The sequence below is a fragment of the Ursus arctos genome, unplaced genomic scaffold (genome assembly GCF_023065955.2).
Source record: "Ursus arctos isolate Adak ecotype North America unplaced genomic scaffold, UrsArc2.0 scaffold_5, whole genome shotgun sequence".
NCBI classification, from domain to species: domain Eukaryota; kingdom Metazoa; phylum Chordata; class Mammalia; order Carnivora; family Ursidae; genus Ursus; species Ursus arctos.
In genome coordinates, this window is record NW_026623067.1 from 71,845,716 (window position 1) to 71,870,943 (window position 25,228).

The window sequence follows — 25,228 nt, forward strand, 5'->3', positions numbered from 1 at the left end:
CGTTAAGCATGTTGTTGTATACAGGGGGGTGGACCTCAAAATGGAGATGATAGTGATCAGCGTAGAGTTAATTGAAACATGAAGAAGGAAGGGTGAGATGGTCTAGGGTTAAATTAGAGAATTAGAAGCAATGAAGGCCTAAGCCTAAGCTTAGAGGAATGCCAAAATTTAATAGGCTGGTAATAGAGATTGAATCAGCAAAGAAAGGAGATAGAAAGAGAGAGGGGTGGGAGAGCAGAGAACCCAAGAGAGTACAGTTACAGAAGCAAGAGTATGCAAGAAGTAGAGACTATTTCCGTGCACCCTGGTGGCTTAGTTGTTTAAGTGTCTGCCTTGGGCTCAGGTCATGATCCCGGGGTCTTGGGATCTAGCCCAGTGTCGGGCTCCCTGCTCAGTGGGAAGTCTGCTTCCCTCTCCTCCTACTGCTTCCCATGCTTGTGCTCTCTCTCTCTGTCAAATAAATAAATAAAATCTTAAAAAAAAAAAAGAAAAAAGAAGTACAGACTATTTCAAAAGGTGATCAACAGTGTTAAAGGAGTTTAAACATAGTTGCTGTGAGGTCAAGTAAGATAAAGATTGGAAAATGTAAACTAATTTTTGACATGTCGATCATTGTTGACCTCAGGGAAAGCTTTTTTCTTTTTTTAAAGATTTCATTTCTTTATTTATTTAGAGAGAGCATGTGAGGGCGGAGGGGCAGAGGGAGAGAGTGAATCTCAAGCAGACTCCGAGCTGATGTGGGGCTCAGTCTCACAATCCTGAGATCATGACCTGAGCCAAAATCAGAAGTCAGACACTTAACCAACTGAACCACCCAGGCACCCCTCAGCGAGAGCTTTTTAAGACATTTGTAAGGGTGGAATTCAGGTTGGAATGGGTTAAACAGTAAATGAGAATTTAGGAAAAGGGGACAGCTAGCATAAATGAGTGTTTGGGGAATTTGGATATAAAGAATAAAGAGAGAGAAAGGGAAGTAGCCAGGGGTGCCTGGGTGACTTAGCCAGCTGGGCATCTGCTGTCAACTCAGGTCATGATCCCAGGGCCCTGGGGTGGAGCCCTGAGTTGGGCTTGGGCTCCCTGCTCAGCGGCTTGGCCCTCTCCCTCTGCCGCTCCCCCTGCTTGTACTCTCTATCGAATGAATGAATGAATAAACGAAAGTAGCCAGAGAGGTTAATAACAATGGGGTTAGAAACTAGGAGAAGAGAAGAAATTCCCCCAGCCCTTGCCACTCTCTTTTCATCGGGCCTGGTATTTTGCATTTTGCTTTTTAATAGACTTCATTTTTTAGAGCAGTTTTATATTCACAGGAAAATTGAGCAGATAAGTACAGATTTCCCATATGCTCCCTGCTGCCACACATGCATAGTCTCCCCCATTATTAACATCCCCCACCAGAGTGGTACATTTGTTACAATCAATGATCCTACTTTGACATATCACTATTACACAGAGTCCATAGTTTACTTTAGGATTTACTCTTGTTATTGTACATTCTGTGCGTAATGACGTGTCTACCATTGTATTATCATACATACTTTTACTGCTTTAAAAATTCTCTGTGCTCTGCCTTTCCATCCCTTCCTCCTCCTGACCCCTGGCAACCACTGATCTTTTTACTGTCTCCATAGCTTTGCCTTTTCCAGAATGTCATATTGTCGGAAGCATACAGTATATAGCCTTTTCAGATTGGCTGCTTTTACTTAGTTATATGCATTTCAGTTTCCTCCATGACTTTTCATGGCTTGACAGCTCATTTTTTGTTAGTGCTAAATAATATTCCATAGTCTGGATGTTCCACAGTTTATTTATCCGTTTACCTACTGGAGGTCATCTTGATTGCTTCCAAGATTTGGCAGTTATGAATAAAGTTGCTATAAATATCCATTGTTGTGCGGACATGAGCGTTCAACTCCTTTGAGTAAATACCAAGGAGGATGATTGCTGGACTGTATAGGGAGAATATGTTTAGTTTTGTAAGACACCACCAAACTGTCTTCCAAAGTTCCTCTGCCATTTTGCATTCCAACTAGCAACCAGTGAGAATTGCTATTTTTACACATCCTGGCTAGTATTTAGTACTGTCAGTGTTCTGGATTTTGGCCATTCTAATAGGTGTGTGGTAATATCTCAGTACTGTTTTAATTTGCATTTCCCTGGTGACATATGATGTGGAGCATCTTTGTATATGCTTACTTGCCTTTTGTGTATCTTGTTCAGCTTTAGGTAGATGTCCGTTTAGGTCTTTGGCCCACTTTTTAATGTTTTTTGTGTATGTGTGTGTTCTTATTGTTGAGTTTTAGGAGTTCTTTATATATTTTGGATCACAGTCTATAGGAAAAACTCATAGTCTATGCTGTGAATTTCTCCTTTACTCTTGTACTACTACCATATTCATAACATTTCTGACACCAGATGTGTGGAATTTCTTTCCCCACACCAAGCAGTTCTCTGCAACAGCAGCTGAGTGTCTTATAATTTAATTCAATTCCAACAGCAACTGGAATTAGCACAGATCCCACAAGTTAAGGACTCAGCCCCACAAGACTACTCCCCACTTCAGATGCTAATTGCAAGTAGTAGGTTCCCCGTGTTACCCACAACTTCTGTCTGACTTGGCTATGGATCAGAGGTTCCCATGACCTTCCTCCCACTTGGATTTCATTTGCTAGAACAGCGTGCAGAACTCAGGGAAACACTTTGGTTTACCAGTTTATTATTTAATGAAGGATATGATAAAGGCTATAGATGAACAGTCAGATGAAGAGATAGGTAGGGCAAAGTCTAGAAGGGTTCCCAGCACAGGAACTTCTGTCTCTTTTGGAGCTGTGGTGCACCATCTTCCCAGTATGTGGATGTGTTTACTAACCTGGAAACTCCTCAAATACCCATACTTTGGTGTTTTTTTAGAGACTTCATCATGTAGGTATGATCACTCATTAACTCAATCTCCAGTCCCTCTCCGCTTTCCCAGGGAATGGGGGATGGAGCTGAAAATTCCAGTCTTTTAATCATGGTTTGTTCTGTCTTGTGACTAGTCTCCATCTTGAAACTATCCAGGAGCCCACCAAGAGTTGCCTCCTTAGAACAAAAGACACTTCTATCACCCAGTAAATTCCAAGGGATTAGGAACTCTGCAGGAACCAGTTTCAAAGACTAAATATTAGAACAAAACATGCTCTTAGTGTTCTTATTACCTAGGAAATTATAAGAGTTTTAGGAGTTCTGTGCCAGGAACCAGAAACAGAGACCAATATATATTTTTTCCATTATTTCACATGGTCTGTTATCAGATATGTCTTTCGTAATTATTTTCTCCCGGTCTATGGTTTGTTTTCTCAGTCTCTTGACATTATCTTTTGCAAAGCAGAATTTTTTAATTTTAATGAAGTCTGATTTATCAGTAGGCAAGTCCGACTTTCATAGATCGTAGCACTTTGGTGTTGTATCTAAGAAGTCATCACCAAACTCAAGGTCATCTAGATTTTCTCCTATGTTATCTTTTAAGAGTTTTATAGTTTTTAGTTTTGTGTTTTGCGTAACTCAAAATGTGATCCATTTTGAGTTTATTTTGGTGAAGGGTGTAAGGTCTGTCTAGATTCATTTTATGCATGTGGAGGTTTAGTTGTTCCAACACCATTTGTTGAAAAGACTATCTCTTCTCCATTGTACTGCCTTGGCTTCTTTTTCTATATTTATGTGGGTCTATTTCTGGGCTCTCAGTTGTGTTCCATTGACCCTATGTTTATTCTTTCACCTTTATCACACAGTCTTAATTACTATAGCTTTAGAGTGTGTTTTAAAGTCCAGTATTGTCAGTCCTCCAACTTTGTTCTTTCCTTCAGTATTGTGTTGGCTATTCTGGATCTTTTGCCTCTCTGTACAAACATTAGAAACAGTTTGTTGATACTGAAAAATAACTTACTAAGATTTTGATTGAGATTGCATTGAATCCATAGATGAATTTGGATCCCAGACATCCCAACAAATTTTGGTAATTTGACACTTCTCTCCCAGTTATACATAAAAGAATTTGTGATTATATAAAACCAGATTGATAAGTAGCAAAGATGCTCAGTGGCCTTTCGGCAACTGACTTTCTTAGTTAAGAGATCAGTAGTTTTTTATTTTATTTATTTTTTTATTATTTTTAAGATTGATTTATTTGAGAGAGAGAGAGCAAGCTGAGGGGAGGGGTCAAGTAAGAGAGAGAATCCTGAAGCAGACTTTCTGCTGAGTGTGGAGCCCAACATGGGCCTCAATCCCGGGACTCTGAGATCATGACCTGAGGCGAAATCAAGAGTCACCTGATCAACCGACTGAGCCACCCAGGCGCCCCAAGAGACCAGTAGTTTTTAATAAGTTTATTTACTTGACCATGTTCTATAATACCCATTTAACAGACTTATGTGTTAGGAAATTTACATAATTCAACAAAAGATTTTTAGAGAAAAAGACTTCATGATGTGAGTAAATTACATTCTTAGCTAATGTTTTCTGCATCGATATTATAATATATATTGAGATCTAGTTCATATGTGATACTACATTTTATGTGCTACAGTTCAAATTAAACAGCCTTTACCCTCAAGGGGAGCAGAGAAAGTTACCTATTATTAAATCTAACTGTTACCTTTTTTCTGAGCAAAACTTCACAAATATATATGTTGGGGTTCTGAGCTCAGTGACTCCCTGAGGGGCAATTTGGTATAACACAGTAAACTGTAATTCCATCAGTTGTGGGTCATCCACCACAATCTAGAAATTTCTTCTTCTATAGGTTAAATGTTAATCTTTAACAGAATTACATCTTTCTGAGTCATATTTCTCTGTTACCAAGTAATTTCTAGGTATTTAGTTTGATTTTGGGAAAGGACTGTAATACTTTTTGATCACAATGGGACAATTTTGTAGCATATCATAATGCCTTGGTAACTGACTGGCTGGATCTATATGTGAAATAATTCTCCATTCCCTGCAGTTGTAGAATAGTCTCAAATGCATTATTTTTTATATGGCTTAAAAAATATCCCAAAGCCATTAAAACATTTTATTTATATTGCTTTGAATTTTCAGATTCACATAATGGGTCTGTTCACTTTAACCATTTTAATCTTCATTCCAAAGATGAGGGTTATGTTGCATGAGTGTAACTCCTTTCTCATTTCTTTAACCATTGACAAATGCATATTTATTCTGCACTTGTTTTTTATTTTCCAAACCTGGTCAAATTGCCCTAGTCAAAATAAAGTACACTGATCAGTGAACAGGAAGCCAGTGCAGATGATATATTTGTGAGAGTCTTTCACTGGTCCTCCGATGTTTCTACCTAAAGTAACATTTTAGTAGTTCAGGCCTTAATAACATTACTTGCCTGTACAGATTTTCAGTATCGGTAAAAAGCTATCTGGTTACAGTGTTAGAAAACATCCTATGAAGTGATGATCATTTATTCCTCATCATGGAAAATTGGTGAGGCATGCTGACTTGTTATTCTTTAAGAAAATCAATTTGGTCTGCAAATTATGTGACTGCCCGCTATGACATATCACTATGCTAGACAGCATGTGAAAAGGCAAAGAAATATACTATGCAGTTGCTGTTACAGAAATACGTGTTAACAGTGGGTTTACTTCAGCAGGCCCCAAATCCGAAAAGGCGAAAGATACCGGCAAAGGTGCTTCACTCGCTAATACTGCAGATGTGTTGAAAAAAATTGAGGTAAGGTTTTCTTCTTGCTCTCCAAGCAAGCTGAAAAAGTGTCATGCCTCCTTTCACCTTCTTCAGTCTTTCCACCTTCTCTCCCTTTTAATAGTATGTGGCTTTGGCAGAACCAAGCCCAGCACACAGGGTAACTGGAGAGATTTGAACATTGTTGGTTGGGAGATAAAGAAGCTCCATCCTACCCTTCTTCACCACTTACCTGTCAACTTACCTTCTGTCACCTACTTCTTTTTCTATGTATCACTACTTTCCCCTTAAGTTGGAATTATGTATGGGAAAGAAACACAAAAGAGTTACATACCTAAAATGTATTTCTTTTTAAAAACCTCTCATTTTTCCCCCTTATTATATATGTACTTTTTTAGTGCTTTTTTTCATCTCATGGTAAGTGTAGAAGATTCTATTGAGAAAAAAGCACATCTTACGGAACTACTTTTATACCTTCATTGTTTTTAATATTTCAAAAATAGAAAGATAAAAAATCCAAAATGTTAATAAACTGAAAAATTGCCCTCCCATCCCTTCCCCTAACCATCCAGTACCCCCTTTGTAGACAACTAGTTTCTTATAGATAGATCTTTCAGAAATATTTTATGCATAACAAATAATTTTTTTTCTTTTTAATGACAAAAGCTAGCATATTATACTCTTCTGCATTTTCATTTCATCACTTATAATCAATGGAGATGGTTCTATGTCAGTCTGTGTAGAGTTTGCCTTATTCTTTTTTTTTTCCCCTCTTTTTTGGCTGCACTATAAGAATGAACCATAATTTATTTAACCGGTACCCTATTGATGGATATAATGTTTCATCTAGAGTTTTGCTATTATAAACAGTGCTGGAGTGAATTCATATTAAGTATGTCATTTTACATCTGTAGAGTAGATTTCTTGAAGTGGACTTCTTGGGTCAGTTGTTATGCGTATTAGATAATACGGATAGATATTGACAGATCACTCTCCATGGAGGTTATGCCAATTTATTCCCACTGTCCATGCATATGTTACGTTGCATTGATGGTGATGATGATGATGATAACGATAGTAGCTAGCACTTACTGAGAACTTACTAGGTACCAGGCTCTTTGATGAAAGCTATCTACGTACATTATGTCCTGAAGTCTTCATAACAACAAAGAGAGATGGGTATTATTTTTCCTTACCTACAGATAAGGAGGTCAAGGCTTTAAAATTTTTACTTGCCTGGTCAAGTTGGCACAGCTATGGGATAACAGAAACTCATATTTTTGTTATTTTATTTTTTGGCCTGTACTTGAGCTGGAGATAACATATCTGAAAATAATGCCAGGAGGATATTGAAGGAATGGTGATAACTGTCAGGTTTAACTGTGGTGGAATGATGGATGGGGTTGTAGAACTAGCCAACATGTATTGATTGAACACAGATTCTAACGCTTCTTAAAGCTTCCTGGAAAGAAGTTGCTAAGATGCTACCTGCTATAAGGAAGATTGATCTGAATGTGATTTCTCATCAGAACAAATTGTTGTTTCCTGATTTTCTACATTTGAACACCTTTTTCATTTTGCACATTGTTAAAACTGAAGTTTTAAATCTGGAAATCTAAATGAGTTAGCTTTAGTATCTCTCAGTTAAAGAGCAAAATTGGCTTCTGGATGACTCTGTTATTGTTCATTTCTTCAGCAAAAGTAGTTGCAAGTTTTATTATAATAAAACTTCTGTGGATGGGGAGGAAGTAACAGTCAAATCTCATGATTAATGTGTGAATAATCAGACAGCACTAAACTAATATTTGAGCCTATGCTTGATTTACAGGAAGCTCTCTCTATAGGTTGGCTGCATATTATTTAAACTGAAAGAACAGTTAACTAAGTTAACAATGTTTTCACATTGTGTTAATCACATTATTCTTAAAACAAATCTGCAAGGTAAATAGTTAAATCTCACAGAGGAGAAAATGGAGACTAGTAAGTAGACAAACCAAACTAGTAGCTTAGCACAAAAAGAAAAAAGTAATGAGACAATGTGTATGGCTCTGAGATCATTTTTTTAAATTGCATAAATCTGCTATTGTTAACCGATTTTTTTATGGGTTTGATTTAGGTCTATGTGATACAAATAAAGTTGTTTCTTTTTAAAAAATATTTGAGGTGACAGTAATGGAAATAAAGACTTCCTAGTCCTACAGAGCAGCGAATGATTTTTATATTTTAAAAACATGCTCCATAATTCTTTTAAATATGTTTATTGCTAATTGTGAAATAATAGCTAACAGCAGGATTTTTCAGATATAGCATATATCTTGCACAGAGTTTCATAAGTACAGCACTACAGTTTCCTTTAAACTAAACAAAATTGATGGGTTGTAGGCTTCTTTACTGCAATTTGATTAAAATAGAAAAGAAAAAACTCCATATGTTAACGTCGACATAGCATCATTATATGTGGGTATGTGTGTGTGTGTGTTTATAGACACTTCAGAAGATCTATAAACACTGTTTTGTTTACTTGCAATTTTCCAAAGGGCTTGTCAATTGGAAAAATTGCACACCTTATATTGCAATAACTCATATAAGGCAACATGGGTCAGTGTGAAGATAAATCATCTTATGTCTATTACCTTGGTTTTATTTGTTCTCAGTGGAATGAGCTGGAAAAGGTGGAATTTGAATTTTTTTAAAGGTTTTATTTACTTATTTGACAGAGAAAGAGAGAGAGCCTGAGTGAGCACAAGCAGAGGGAGAAGCAGGCAGAGGCAGAGGGAGAAGCACGCTTCCTGCTGAGCAGGGAGCCCAATGCGGGGCTTGATCCCAGGACCCTGGGATCATGACCTGAGCCGAAGGCAGACACTTAGCCAACTAAGCCACCCAGGTGCCCCAGAATTTGAATTTTGATTAGAAATTGAATCTATCTGAATTAGTGTTTTTATTGCCTTTGATTTCCTTAAATTCAAACTTGAATATAATTAAAGGGATTTTAAAAATAAATATTTAAGAGCCAGTAAAGGAATAGCTAAATTGTAGTCACTCCAAATACAAATGTGTTTTCTCTCTATATGTAATCTACAAAGCAAACATAATAGGATGGAGCATTTACAACTATATGAATTAATGTTCTGATTATTGTTTAAGAATAATCATATCTTAGCTAAAGTGATCCTGTGCTTTAATTATGAGTATTAACAAAGGGGCACCTGGCTGGCTCATTTGGTAGAGCATGCGACTCTTGATGTCAGGGTCATGAGTTCAAGTCCCAGGTTGGGACATTGAACAACGTAGACATTTTTGAAATGTTATGATTACATTCTCTTTTCTCCTTTCATGTTGGAAAGATAACAAAATAGCATTCTGGAAGTTTCTCTCTATGAACTGAATCAACTCAGTATTTTGGAAGGAGGTAGGATAGAAACCATAAAAATAAAGCATTGTGCTTAGAACTGATACCGAGCAACCCCTGAAACCCAGTTATGAAGTAACAAAATCAATGAAACACTAGTAGAATGACAGGTCAGAGAGTTCCTCCTTTATTGAGTGAACTCAGTTTCCTAGGTAGTGGTCTGGAGGATTAGGATAAGGTGATGGTTGACTGTGTTTTCTTGAGGCTAAGCAGGGAGGTCAAAGTCTAGTGGTTTCCATTTAAATTAATGAAGTTCATTTATACCAGGAATTGGAAAAGAGAGGTGATGGCGAAAAATCAGATGAAGAAAATGAAGAGAAAGAAGGAAGCAAAGAGAAAAGTAAAGAAGGCGATGAGGAGGAGGACGATGATGCTGCGGAACAAGAGGAATATGATGAAGAAGAGCAAGAAGAGGTAATAAAGTTAGTAAGGTTAAGGATTATCTAACAAGGAATCAGATATATGCTACATAATTAAAATAACAAACCCAAACCAAGCTGCTGGGAACGAGGGATATGTAATTGTCACTGGTGTCAGTTCCTTAGTGTCAAGACAATTAGAGCATTGAAATAATGATGCCAAACTGAATCTAGGAGGTACAAGTAACTTGAGAGGCAACTTTGTAAGTGGAAGTCTGCAAGTGAAGCAAATTGATCAGATTAGTTTAAGATTTATCTACATGGAATTTTAAACCCACCATTACTGTTATTAAGGACTCAGTCATTTACAGTCTGAAGAAGAAATCCCTGCCATACCATCATGTTTCAAACCCCAAAGTGCATGTGGACACTGCCAGAGAACAGTTCTAATCTAACCTCCAGGATCTGGCTGAGTTAGGACTTAGTGGTTTGGATTCGGGATTTCTAACTTCTAGAAACATGCTGCATCTCAAAATAAGCTAGAGCCAATCAGGATATTTTTGAGCAGGGTAACTTTGTTGGTCACAGAAGCTTTGGGACTTAGTAGACACCTCATTCAGTAACCCTGGGCTGAGAGTTTCTTCTCCATGGCAGTAAACTTTGTCTTCACTCCCTTTCAGCTTCCCACATGATGCTGAATCTTTCCTTTACCCAAAACTGCTATAACTATGAAGTCCTTATTACATGCTTTAATTTGTTTACATAAAGTTTTGGATTGTTTTGGAATTTATATTGGTGTAAAGAGAGAGGTATGGATCCATTTTTATCTATTTCCAAATGGCTAGCCATCTGCTAACCTCATTTATTAAATAATTTGCTTTCTTCATTGATTTGAAATTCCCCTGTATCAACTATTAGATTCCCACTTCTACTTAGATGTTTTTCTGGGACCTGTTTTTAAACCAACAGTCTGCTGTTGCAATTAATAGAAGCTTCTGATTATTTGTTATTTCTGGGGAAGGATTTTCCTGAGCATTCTTTATCCTTCCAGATAAATTTTAAACATCTTAAATTTTAAAATATCACATTGTGTCCAACTTTCTTTCCAGGTCATTCACTTTTTTATTCCTGCATTCTGATGTGATTGAGACTGCCAGACCTCTGATACTCTGCTTCCCCTTCACTGGTTCCCTGTCTTAATTTCCTTCCCTAAGAGGCTTAGACCCGTGCTCACCCTTTAACTGCTTTCTTGCCATTACTCTTGTCCCTTGTCCTCCAAGCACACATTTGAGATCAAGATAACCTTTGATCTGTTCCACTGTCTCCCCTTTTCCCTCCAAACCACCTGTTGAGCTTTTCTGAGCAATCACAGAAACTGATTGTCACTAAGGCAACACTCACTAGACCCTTGTTGCTGACTAGCATGGTTTCTGTGCTTCTCTTATCAAGTCATCTTTCTACAGCAGTTATTTTGGGTCATCCCTTAATCCCTTTCCTTGACTCCCTTTCCTTTCACTCTTAGCAGATAATAACCCCTTCATACAGAAAATGAAGCCATCAAGAAGAAACTCCCTTAATTTCATGTACTCTGCCTTCAAACTAAATGTCTTTCCTCCCCCTCCTTTTTTTCAGTGGAAGAAATAACCTTCATTGTTTTGGGGGCTAATTGTCCTACCTTTTGGGGGTCCATAATCCTTATGTCTTTTCCCTTTTCATATTTTCAATCTCTTTTCCTACTCATCTCTTCCATTCATGCATTAAAACATGTTCATCTCTCATTATGAAGTATGTTGCCCACATTCCCTTCCAAGTGCCTGCTAACTCCTGGAAAGCTGTTTAGCTAGCTTCACTTGCTCACTGCCCCCTACCCTCCTCCATTTAGTTCTTTTCATCTGATTTCCACCTATACGCTATTGAAATTATTGCCACCAAGTTCACCAATAGATAAATTTTAGTCCTTATTTCACTTTTCTGCAACATTTAACACTGCTCACAACTTCATTATTAAAATATTATTTCCTTTATTTAAATTCAACAATTTAAGGCAATTATGGCATCAACTATATGCCAGGCATTGTGTTGCATTCCAAGACATAGGCAAACGTTGTTTTTCCTGGTTTTTGTGACACAACACTTCTTGTTTTTCTCCTATTTCTGGTACCTTTTCATGATCTCTTTTGAATTCTTCTCTTCTTTCTAATCTTTAAATATCAGTATTCTTCAGACTTCTTCCCTTGGATTTCCTTTTCTCTCTCTAATCTCCCTGACTGCATCCCTACCCAAAATGTTAGCTGCCCTATGATACCTATTACTCTTTTTTTTTTTCATTCCCTGTATGGTAATTGTACACTAAACGTATGTTTTGAATTGTACTAGGCAAGGGGAATATCAAGATAAGATACAATTCTCTCATCGAGGTATTGGTGTAGTGGGGAGACACACACGAGAGGAGACAGTTACAATACAATGAATAATGCTATGGTGTAGTATAGTACAGGATGCCATAGGAGTACGTAAGAGGGGCACCAAACTTCATTTTAGTGATGTGAAAGGAGATATCTCAAAGAAGACAGTGTGAAGACTTAATCAGATCAAGGTAAGAAATGGACTGGAGGAGATGTGCAGATAGAGGAAGGAGGGTGGAGAAGGCTTGCAGGTGATGAGAGTGTAGCCTAATAGGGTAATTGACCAGGTAAGTCAATATGGCTGCACTAGAGAGTGTAAGTGGGGGTAGTGGAGAGAAGAGGCTGAAGAGACAAATATAAGGTCTTAAATACCAGGCTGAGCAATATGACTTTATCCTGAGTGCTGCAGGAAGCCTTTGAAGGTTTTAAGCAGTGGAGTAGTTCTATCATATTTATATTTTAGAAAGCTCAGTTGCTTGGATTGGAAGGAACCATGGTTAAATCATGTTTGAAAGCTTGTTGCTTTGAACCGGTGGTTCTCACCCAGTGGTGATTTTGCTCTCCAAGGCATATTTGGTAACATCTGGAGACATTTTTGTTTGTCACAACTGGTTTTGGGGATCATGGTGTACTATTATCTTTGAATGGGTAGTGGCCTGTTTTCTAGACAAGACTGGCTTTTGGAATGCTGTCTTTATAAAGTCTGCTCAAGGTGAGCTCTGTTGAAATTAAGATCATCCCTAATAAGAATAACAAACATCAGGACTCTAATAATTTCAGAATTCTGTGTTAGGCCTTAGCAGAGTACTAAACACAGTTTATATAATACATTTCATTGAAAAGAAAAAAATCCTTTCCACTTTAATAGAGAAAGGATACATGTTTTGAGTATGAGTTGGGTGAGGGATGAAGAGGGGAGCTCAGTTAAAGACTTTCTAGATTTAAAGTCATACTCGGCTCTTTTTAGCAATCAATTAATGAAAAAACTCATGTTAATTAACTTACTTGACATATTGAGGATTTGATAAGCGTTGTTTTTGAAGAGTAAATGGAAGATATTATCTAGGTAACATCTCTATGTAAAATTAAAGAAACGTAGTATTTTCTTTCTTCGATCTTCTGAATATTATAATCAAAGAAAAAAGCAAGGGTTCAAATGAAAGCCAAGAACCATTTAAGCCATCAGTTTCAACAAGTTCTCACTTTGTACTTGTATCAAGATTATTACCATCACAAAATTACCTAAGGTGAATCACTGGGTGTACTTGAAAGTGTTTGAGTCTAAAGCATAAGTTGCATACATTTGATTTGGAATAGTGAAGTATCCCTTCCAATCTCATTTACAAAGTGGTCTCATCTGAACTCTCAGTCATGCACCCCTCCTCCGTATACTAGCCCCAGGCTTCCGCCAGCCTTCCAGACATTATTGGATTTCTTGGCCCCAGAGAAACCAGGCAATCTTCCTGGAGATGCTATGGAAACTTACTGGATACAGAAACTTACAGTGTTTAGGGAAGACACAGTAATGAAATCTATGTCTGAATAATACAAATTATCTTGCATTATTTATATAAATTTATATGTAAAAAAATCCCACGATGCAGATACTAAAAAAGCTGGGGCGCCTGGGTAGCGCAGTCGTTAAAGCGTCTGCCTTCAGCTCAGGGCGTGATCCCGGCGTACCGGGATCGAGTCCCACATCGGGCTCCTCTGCTATGAGCCTGCTTCTTCCTCTCCCACTCCCCCTGCTGTGTTCCCTCTCTCGCTGGCTGTCTCTCTGTCACATAAATAAATAAAATCTTAAAAAAAAAAAAAAAAAAGATACTAAAAAAGCTGATATCCAGATGGCCTTTTTTTGAGAATAGTCTCTTCTTACTCTATAATAACTCCTGGTATAGAGAGTGGAGATGTAGAGATTAATTTTTTTATGGCGGATTTCGATGAAGTACAAGAATCTAGTGACAAATAAAATAAACACCCATGGATTTATCACCCAGCTTTAACAATCATCAATTTATTGCCAGTCTTTTAACCACTCATTCATTTACCCAATCCACTCCTATACCCCCACTTCCATTCCCCATCCACCTTGGATTGTTATAAAGCTAACCCCAGGCATTGTATCATGTGATCCATAAATATTTTCACGTGTACTAAAAAATAAGGGCTCTTTAACAACGTCACAATATCATTATTACACCTAACATAATGAAATATAATTCCTTCATATTGTCAAATATTAAGCTAATATTCAAATATTTTTGATTGTCTCAAAAAATTTTATTGTTCATTCCAATCAAAATCCAAATACAGCCCATACACTGTAATTAGTTAATAATTCTTAAATTTCTTTTAATCCATATCCAAAATGGATTTTTGAATTTGTGATAGAAAGCACAGAAATATCAGGAATCATTTACATGGATAAGAGTCTTCCCCAGTCTTAATAATTGAAATGTTCCCAGAAGCTTCATTCCTCTTAACCTCAAGGAAACTGAGGGGCCCTAGATGGAAAATGACATTTTCTAAGTTTGATATGGAATCTTGAGGCCTGTTTTTTGACAGGAAGCAAAAATCCCTTTACTTATGCTCAGTTACACATCGTGACTGAAAACCTCAGTTCTGGGGTAATGAATGTTAATGTAAATTGACTTTGTTTCTTGAGTGTCTGTATATTTGTTTGGAGTAAGTGTTTAGTGGTTTAGTTAACTAAACCATGTATCATCCTACTAAACTGTAATGAATTCGATGTATCACTCTACTAAGGTGTCATGGACATTCCTTCATTTTCTCTTAACTAGTTGGTGCCTGAAAATAGTAGAAGGTGATGGTCTTGGGGAAAGCTGCATCAGTAGATGGGAATGAAAACCAATGTGTTTTCTAAGCAGATGGAATAGCAGAAACTTTTTAAAAGCCTGCTATGTTTTCTTAGTACCCAGACTTGATATTCATAAATTTAAAGGGACAGCCTACATTATATTTTTAATAATGATCTTACTACTCATTCATTTTAATGTTTACTGAGGAATATATCATTTCACTTAGGAAAATGACTACATTAATTCATACTTTGAAGATGGAGATGATTTTGGTGCAGACAGTGATGACAACATGGATGAAGCAACCTATTAGCTATGAAATTTCTCCAAAAATGTCTTTATGGTATCACTTCTGAACATTTGGACAGACTTGTTTTCTATTTCTGATCAGGAATATTGTATTTTTGTTCCTCTTTTGTTGGACAAATACTTGCTGTCAAAATATTCAGAACCACTTTGAGTTTACATACTGTATACCTTACCAATCAGTCTCTGATACTCTGACATTCCTTTTCAACACCCCTGTCATCCGTCTTCTGTATTCAAGTGGATTTTTCTTGTATCGTTTGGATTTCAATGTGCCTAGAGTTTTCGCATTTTTTAACCTATGTATTCCTACTTGAACAAACTACTCTTGTTGAACTCGATCTGTTGTCAAACTATTACTAGTCATTATAGTGGATTTCTGTAATCTGAAAGTTGATACAATAATACTGCACAAAGAGCACTTTAAAAACAAAGAAACTTGAAAATAATTTTATCTTTTACTTTTGCATGGTATGTTCTGTGCTGCATTATGACTATGAAAACCTACCTGAGCTCTTACAAGTGCATATTTTATGAGACTGGAAATCTTGTGATCAAAAACATACAGGGAAAAATGCCATTCTGAACTGTATGAATTTCCCAGCTCACATCTCAGCCCGTACAAAAACCTGAGATGAATATTAAAAAATACTTGAATTTGAAGCCAACTCAATACCACTTAACATATAATCATCTCTCTGTAGTTAAGTTTGTTATCTTTGAATAGTTGGGCTTATGAAAAATTAGATACCTAATTTTGTACTTTACAAAAGTGTTGAGAAAGTTCTAGTCATAGAAATCTCACTGCAGAATACATGTGTACGAAATCTGTGAGGTGCAGTGGCCGTTGTTAAATTTCACAGAACTCATAGTTATCTGATTGATTTATGTAACAATGCAGAATAAAACTCAGGTCATTTTAAAATTAAGATTAATCTTTTTTGTTTTGATTAAAAACTGGCTCCCCTGCCTTTTTATATTTTGGCAGGGAAAATACCTAAAAACCCCAGCCTCCAAAGACACACAAATGCCAAAGATTTTCAAGGGAATTCGTATTGTAGATTTTTAAATGATTTCTTAATATTCCCTACCAAAAAGAATAAAGAAGATAATTTTTCCCTTTTGGGAAGATATTACCCCTTACCTTCTAACCTTGAGAATCAAAGCCCTGGATTCTGTTTCTACCTTTACTATAGACTCAACCTTGAAAATGAGCTTGGTTAAGTTTTCTGTGCCTTAGTTTCTCCACCTGTAAACTATTTCCTATCAAGATTGCTTACACACCAACCAAAATTTGCCAGGTGTATTCATTCGTACCTTATAGAAATGATTGATCACTTCTTAAATTTGGTTCTCACCCTCTAAAAATGTAGCTTTGTAAGCGATTGAAAACAAAGTTTTAAAAAACAAGCAAGGTTTCCTCACAAACTCCATTATGACCTGATTTTCCCATCTTGTATTCTGGAGGGAAGGATTGGAGAAAATTTATGTCTTGTGCCATTTTGTAACATGACTTTCTCAGGAAAAACATCACTTTCAATTTTAATACCTCCTCAGATTATTCAAGGTGGGTGTGAAGACCAATTGTTCGTTCAGTGTGTCGATCATATGTGAATTATTTGTTGAAATAATTTCTGGGAAATTTTAGACATTCTAAATGTAAAACATAAAAGAAGTCCACATTAAAACAGCAATCTCTGGACTTAAAAGTAGAAACTCACGTGAAGTTTCTAGTTGTAATGGGTAAATAAGGTCACTTAGGATTGTTAATCAAAACATTGTTTTTTTTCTTCTCTCACCTCCTTAGTACCTTAGCCAAATACAATTTATAGGAATCTGATCTCAATGGTTCTGTTTACTTGCTTCAATATAAATCTGCAGATAACCCTGTGAATTGGTCGGATGCACTGAAGATACAGGTATTTAGTTTCCTAGCTCTCAGTTTTGCCTCCTGTTTTAGTCCAGCAGATGGTGAGACAGCCCCTTTGGGCAGGGATTCGCTTCAGGAGGCCCCAGCCACCTGCCTTAAGTGCGCAGTCTTTCCCCTTCGGAAGATCTTTTTGTAAGATTAGACTGTGAGGACAGGGAGTATTTGCAGGTTGCAAATGAATCTTCTCTTTCTGGTTAAAATCTCAAGAGACTGTGAAGTTAGTTATTCCATGAGAAGGTAAACTTTAATGCAGAGATAGCCTCCTGTATATAAAAAAGTACATGTTGGTGAAGTGTCTTTAAAATTGCTGTATAAACAGGCCAAACTGTTTTGTTGCCATAATGCTTATTTTCCTGTTTACACATTAAATTCTTATAAAACAAAGTTGTGTCCTTTTGTTTTATAGGAACATGGCTTATTTTGAACCTACTTATGTTTGAGAAAACGGATTTAATACTTTATGTAGTAAAAAACTTTTTATTGAGCAAGCATGACAGTTACCAAATATTCTTGAATAAACCACTCAGAAAGAAAGAAACCACTCAGAATAAACCACCTAGAAAGAAAACTCTAGGTGATTAAAGTCATGTTAACAAATTAAGAGATTTGGCAGACAGTGTAATATTAGTATGATCACTGGTATCATGAACTGACTTACAGTGGATGGAGGAGAATGCTAAGATATTTGGAAGATCTTGTTAACCTTTCCATCCCCACCACATCCAGATGTACAGTGTCAATGGTTTTGCCTTAATATGCCTAAAGGCTCTGCAGTTAGTAAAAACTTTTTATTAAAAAATGAGTTTAAATACAATTCTAAGGGGAAAAAAAGAATTACATCACAAATTCCTCCATTAAATAAATAAAAACTTCCAATTTTTTTCAATTCTTTTTGCTACCAGTAATTTTGAAATATATCCTTAAGTGGAAAGATGGTCTCATGATAAAATTTACATATAGAGCATTTTGCAAATATGTGACCCACAGCTTGCTAAGCAGCCATGGACCGTGCCTTTTAAAGTCTTCTTCCCTGGTATCGAAGAATATCCAAAGAACATCCATCTGAAATTTGTTTTCGTTTATGTCCTATAAATAATCCAGTGGATTTTATTTCTGTATAAAAAGGGGAAATATGAACTGGTAAACCTTTGGCAATTCTATCCACCTTACACAGTATCTCTACATCAAATAGTTTGAAAGAAGAGGAGAAACGGTTTGCTTTTATTCAATTAAATTCACCAGCTTCCATTTTAGACTGAATAATAAAATAGAAACTTTATTACATTTGCGTATCTTTTAAAATATGAAAAATAAGGGCAGAAAGTTTTAAAAACCAGTTTTACAGGTGTACATGCTAACAATGTTCTGCAATTCCATTTTGCCTTTGTATAAAATACATTATACAAAAGATTTATAGTATCTGCATACATAAAAAGAATTAAATAAAGCATTCAGATATTTCTGTGATCTAACAGTGCAATATGCACATACTTGGAAGAAAAAACTGATTTCCTGAGCAACGCTGTTGTAATTCAAAGTAAGAATGACACCCATCATAATGCACCATTTAAATAGACTTCTAAAAATTCTACCTTTACCCTGTAACGCTTTGACTGGATCCTTGCTTCATGATATTTCTGAAACATCCTTCATATTCCCAAGTAGGTAATTTTAGAAATAGATACCTTAAAAAGTACTAATTAGTAAGTAGTGGTTCATTTAAAGAATTCTTCTTGCTGAACAAACAAGTAGAGTCCAGAAAAAGAAAAGCTTTAAAAATCACAAAGTCCTTTGGAAAAGTTCATTTAACATTAGTCTTCTTTCTAATTCTAATGTGGTCAGCAGACTGTATAATCCATTTTACCCTATCTTTTGAAGAGATGACTCCCATAATTTTCTAGGAGTAGGATGGCAAAAACTTTCAGTGGCATTCGATAGTTCAAAACAACTTTAACCATTTGCACCCAGCCTTAAAAAAAAATAATCTGCCCTAAAAATAGCAGATTTTTCTTCACTTAACAACTCCAAGTTGTTAAGTGAACCAAATGCAATGATTCACAACTGTTAGCATATATATAACATATATACCTTCCAATGTAAAGCATCCAGGTAAATTCAAATAAGGGTTTCAGCACAATTAAAATCCACAATATCAAATAACTCTTATTAAGTTTTACAAAGTAATTATTTGCTACAAATTTTGATGTATATTAGTACTTTTTAAAAGGTAACATTATTCTAGATTTATTAAATGCTTAAGAAATTTTTTTAAAAATGACCATTAAAGATTAGAATATAAAATTCTATATATATGATATATATAGAATTATACAGAATTCAAATATATAGAAAAAGGAAACTGCCTGATTGTGTCATAAGGATATGTTATATTTCCTTCGTGAAACAGGACACACTGCAAGACAAAAATGGTTTTTAATCAAGTACATAGTACACTTAACTACTTTAAGTTACTTATTTTGGAAATCAGACCTATCACAATTTCAAAGTAGCACTAGCAAAAAGGAATCACTGCTCTGTAATTTCATCAATTTGATGTAAACAAAGTTCTTCCTTCTACCCTAAAATAATCTAATCCATTTTTCTTCCCTAAAACTTGATTTTTCAGCAGGCGTAATAAATACAATGTAAACTGACCAAGTTAACACTGAACATAAATTAGAAAGATCATACATTTTTTTCAAGATGCCAAGGCACATTAAAACAATTTTTAAAATTCCAAACTAAAAGAGTTACTCAAAAAATGATTTTGCTACAACTTCCATATTAACACTTTTCATTGTCTAAGGTCCTCTGATACATGCAAGAGCTTTAACGTTTGACTTCTCTGTCCTGTCTTTTTATACTTTCTCCTGAAAGTACATGAAACCTCATTTACCATATGTATTTATTCACCCCCCTTTTTAAAATCAGTATTGGAGTTGGAAATATAAAACGACTGATCAAAACTTGAAACATTAAAAATTAGGAAATAATGCCCAGAAAATGAGGTGGTATTATATAACTTAAGGTACATACTTTATTATACACAAAACAGACAATCCAGACTCCACCAAATCTTTCTTCTAATGAATCATTTTGGTTACATTTTTAAAACACATACTTTAAGAAATTAAATGATGGAAATCAGTATGTAAATGATGCCTATTTAGCCAGACTGTGTCTGATCCCCAGCAAATCTTAAGTAGCACTATCAAGCCCGTTCAACTGATCCACACACCTTGGCCTCTGTTCCCTCCCAATTTGATGCTAGAGTTCAGAGGGAAAAAAAGGTCTAAGTTGGACATTTTCTCTTTGAAAAATATAGGCTAACGGATCAATAATTTGTCTGTTATTGTTAATGCAAAAGGTCTCCTGCACCTTTCCTTTTGCTTAATGAACCACTTTCTCCAACAGACCTGAGGCAGCCAATGAAAATCTGTTTTAACCCTATGAAGTTTTGCTTGATGGTGAAGGTGGAGACGGATTTATATGGCCTATGAATCCCATTGGACCATCTGAAATAATCCTTAATTTTAATTCTAAAAATTGTATTAGCTTACTTAAAGTAATATTATAAGGCATTAAATGCAATTAAGGCACGTTACTGCATGTAACACAGCAACAACTTATCACAGTATGTAATAATGCTAATTTGTATAACACTTTTCATTAAAGAGTTACAAAAGTGCTTTCAAATAACAGAGGCAAATATAATCACTTAAAAAACAGAAGCAGAGGCAGCAAGCTTTAAGAGACAAAGATTACTTTTAGGTCTTGACTTAATCCAGTGTTCTAGTGACCAAATGGCAACTTCCTAACCATAACACATTATTTTGGGGGCTTATAAATTTTATTTTGCCTAATATAGTTAACATTAATAACCTTAAACCAAAAAATAATTACTTGAAAAATAAAATTTAAACATAACCAGGCTTGAATTAAAAAAATGATGCATTTTCCAAGTTAGGAACTTCCTAGACCAGTATTTAAATTCATTTTTCCTTTAAGCATTGATACAACAGATACAGATTTACAACTCTCAGTATCAACAATATCTCGATAGCAACTGTAAGAATTTATACTCAATCTATTTGTAACTGGCTCCCAAAAAAAGGGTGGAAAATAAAAGCATCTTCATCTCCCTAACTCCTGCCTTTAAAGTGGTTATTCAATATAACTGATTCACCACACTCCAGATACACATGATCATTAACACTGTAATTATGAGCTATTTGCTATGTTTTGTGTTGAGCAGCAGGTGGCTGAGAATCTTGACGATACAGTTTATGATCATGTTGGCCAAAGGGTATTCCTTTAGTTGGACCAATTCCATTTTCCACTTCTCTCTGTTGTGATGGGGGTGTCACTCCTGAATGCAAATGTGAAGAATCCATTGTTGAATGGTGACTAACATCCACTTTAGCTAAAATTTCATAATACAGCAAATAAAATACTGGCGTTATTATACCTACTATCAACATTATCACTACAGCTGTCCACCACCCTATTCCCCAGTCCGCTCCATAATAAGGATCCTTACGTTGAATGTTTCTGTTATCAGGTTCAAAATGTATTTGTTGTGCTGTTAAAGCAGATACCACCTCATTAAGGTTCTCTCTTTTGGTGTCTGTACATTTTACTATTTGTTCTATGTCTCGATCTACTTCTTTTAAAAAGTTATCAGCTGACTCACTGGAAGAAAGAGAATCATTAGCTGGCAAAATTTCCTGTTGTTCTGGAACATACTGCACAGATGAAGGACGTGAAGTCTGTCTTCCTTTTGGAGGATAAAGTGTTTCAGTCAATGAACTAAACTTTTTAACTGGAATTTTGATAGACCTAAGGGCAAAAAAGTCTTGGTCGCTGATGAGATTGTTAACCCTCTTGATATCTGCTACCTGTTTAAAAAAAAAAAAAAAAATTTAACTGAATTCTCCAACAAAATAGAGATAACAATAGTCATTCATCCCAGTTACTTTTGGAAGGGAAAAAATAAAAAGTGGAGCTTAATTATTAGCAGTATTAAGTTATCATACCTAGAGAGACTTTATTTTGTGGATAACAGTTCTACACCACTTTTAATCTACCAGTCTTGGGAAATCACTAATTACTTTTTATTATCACCCATGTACTATTAACACTAATACTAGGTATTTAAGTAGATTCTGGGATCCTTTGATATTTCTCTTTGTACATCATGCACAAATATCACACTTTCTGTTGTTTGTAAACAATTTGGGAAGGAAGGATTACAAATATTTATGTTCTTTCTTCCAGTCTGGCAATTAAAGTGTAGGCATATGTCAACTTACCCAACTAAAACTACCGTATTTTATCAAAACTCAGATGCCATCAACTCTAAGATGTGCCATTATTTACATATCATTAAGGGGAAAAAAAAAACACACCAAATATTGAGGATATCACCATTCCAATTTCAAAGATGTTAAAATGTGCGAAAAAACATGCACCTGAGAACTGATAACATAAATTATCTCCCTCACTTGTCTTCTGATGACATTTTTCCTGAACTTCTCAGTGTTCATGCATTGTTCAATTACCGCCAAGATCAGTCATTATTTATAAGCTTTCCCTATATATTATATGGTCTTCGGCTTGTCTGTATATTCTATCCAACTGCCACTGTCAAGAGGGAAAGCATGGGAGTATTTCTCAGATTACCAATTATAATGATAAGCTCTCCCACCATCTTTAAGTGATTAGTCCTGTTCATGATTTCCATCAATGCTTTAACCTAAGCCCTGATTTATCACATGATTGATGTCAGGCAAAGTGAGTCTAGGATAAAACTTTTCTGGCTTGGTCAACTCAATGGATAATGATGCCACTTACTAAGATATGAACACTCTGGAGGGAGAAAAGAAAATACAGATTTTATACCTGTTGACTTTGAGATGGCTGAAATATCTAAGTGGAAGCTATCCAACAGACAGTTATGTCTGAAATTTGGAAGAATAATCTCAGGAAGAAATACAGGTTTGTGGATTACCAGCAAAAATGGTAACTGAAGTCACAAGAGTAGACAGATTCACTAAAAAAGACTGGGAGAAAAAGGTGACATATGAAAGATCTCTGAGAAATGCCAACATTTGAGGGGTATACTGAATAAGAGAAATCTACAAAAGAGATTAGAAAGAGTGGCTAAGGGGTGCCTGGCTGGTTTAATCAGGAGAGCATGCAACACTTCATCTCAGGGTTTTGAGTTCGAGCCCCATGTTGGGTACAGAAATTACTTCAAAATAAAATTTAAAAAGAAAAAAGATAAAAGAGTGGCCAAGAGAGCAATATATGATGGTGGTTAAAAGTATGGACTATCTGCGTTTGAAAGACAGCTCTGAAAACTTTCTAGCTGTATGATTTGGGGCAAGTTGTTTAACCTCTCTGCAATTCAGTGTCCACATATGTAAAATGTCAGTAGTAACACTACCTACCATATAGGGTTTTGCAAAGATTAATAAATTAAAACATATGAACATTTAGAAGAGTGATATATAGTGTGTTATAACAGCTATAACATTTAATATTTATATTTAATATATTTAGTATAATTAAATATTACTAGCAGAAAAATCAGAAAGATGCAAAATCAAAGGAGGTCAAACAAAGAGGGTTTTTAGGAGGGAGTGATGAACTGATCAACTGCATATTCCTGATCAAGTCCACTGAAGAATGAAGATTCCTGGAAAAATCAATTCCCTGGAAGTGTACATGTGAGAGGAAGATGGAGAGAGGACTAAGGAGTAACTAGATGAGACATTAAAGAAAAAGGGTGCTTTCAAATTTTACAACCTCAAGACTGTTTTTTTCCTTAAGGCAAATGAAGACTCATTAACAAACCCTATTCTCTTTAAATGTTCATTTGTTTGGTACTGTCTATTCTGACTAACAACTATTCCATGCTCTTTCTGAACCAGGCTTCCAAGTTTTAGTAGTATACCTAGATTCTCACTCTGAATATCCCTATGTCTTCTTTTATACTAACTTTCCTTGGTTGCATTTAGGATTCCAAACTTGGACTTTCTGTCCTCTTGTCACTGTTTGTATGACAGGCATGTTTTTAATAATTTCTAAAACTAAGTATTTATAAGAGGAATACAGCACTAAGTACTCTATTTTTAAGGTGATAAATCCTTTTGTAAGGTTTATCCTTTTTGCTGGTTGAGCTCCTGGCAAAGGGAGCACTGCTTAACTCCCTAACTCTATTATATCCATTTTCCCTACTGTAGACAATGCCTTCTTTCCCCTAATGTTAAGCTAACCGCCCTTTCATCATTCTTCATTTTAAATGAGGAATCAGCTGATACATCTTGTGAATACCCCCAAATGATTTTCTGTAAACCTCTCTAGCCTTACTACACATATTTTAGTCCAAGCCCTAATCATCTTCACTTGAATTATTCCACTAATCTCTTTATTGGGTCCCCTCCAACTCACCAGCAGGTTTCCCTACCATTTTGCAGCACTCCTTTAAACCTTATAATGATGTTCTTACTACACAGACCAAACTTTTCCTCAGTTATCTCAAAGTGCTTCTACCCATCAGTCTATGCCACTCATTTCTGGAACACCTATTAAATTTCATCTGTTGTTCCCCTTATTTTCTCCTTCCACATCACTGTCGTATACCTTTCTCCTCGTATACTCATATAGTCATATACTTTTTCCTTTTCAGCTCATTGGAAATATGACCTATTTTTAATCATTCAGATGGCATTTCAAAATTCTCTTCTTCTAAGACAATTTATCAGGTTCGTTAAGGGGAAACCCATGTCTTTCTCTAATAAAGCTACTGGACCACACTCTCTCTTGGGACCTCCAGCTTGATAATTATAGCCTTGCCCCTAATTTTAAATCTTGATTACTTTCTAAAGCAAATTCTGTAACTTATTTCTCTACTTTCTAAAGCACATGCTGTAACTTCTCTACAGACATGTATTCACATGGTTATTTACACTAAAAAATGAAATCAGATCTACTATGACCTAATAATAAATGGTGTTGCAAAAAAAAAAAAAAAAAAAACCAAAATCCAGTTCTTCTTACATCAAGAAATGCGTTTCAATAAAATACTTTATTAAATTTTTAAATAAAAATTTGTCATATCTGTTTTGATCTACTGAAGTGCAGTAATTATTCAGAGAAAAATAATACACAGAACTTCATGGTCACAGGAAATTTTTTAAAATTCAATTTAAATTTACATATACTTGTATAAATAAATTTATAAATATGTATGTTTCTATTGCAGAGAACTGTAACAGGTAACCAATAAAAAGCTTTCAAGTACAAAA

General features: G+C 35.6%; 2 protein-coding genes across 5 annotated transcripts in view; one reads left to right on the forward strand and one right to left on the reverse strand.

Annotated features, from left to right (window-relative positions):
- The window catches only part of POLR3G (RNA polymerase III subunit G), a 96,608-nt gene extending 79,308 nt beyond the window's left edge, over nucleotides 1-17,300 (forward strand). For 3 of the 4 annotated variants that reach the window (XM_048220729.2, XM_057307491.1, XM_026498637.4), the window contains 3 exons: nucleotides 5,636-5,718; nucleotides 9,365-9,511; nucleotides 14,907-17,300. In XM_048220729.2, the coding sequence (XP_048076686.1) occupies nucleotides 5,636-5,718; nucleotides 9,365-9,511; nucleotides 14,907-14,993 (317 nt within the window). In that variant the 3' untranslated portion in view covers nucleotides 14,994-17,300. The remainder of the gene's footprint in view (nucleotides 1-5,635; nucleotides 5,719-9,364; nucleotides 9,512-14,906) is intronic. The other variant, XM_044384027.3, reaches the window with a different exon arrangement.
- Nucleotides 17,301-18,115: 815 nt separating this feature from the next.
- The window catches only part of LYSMD3 (LysM domain containing 3), a 13,356-nt gene continuing 6,243 nt past the window's right edge, over nucleotides 18,116-25,228 (reverse strand). The window contains exon 3 of the mRNA XM_026498635.4: nucleotides 18,116-21,814. Within this exon, the coding sequence (XP_026354420.2) occupies nucleotides 21,152-21,814 (663 nt within the window). The 3' untranslated portion in view covers nucleotides 18,116-21,151. The remainder of the gene's footprint in view (nucleotides 21,815-25,228) is intronic.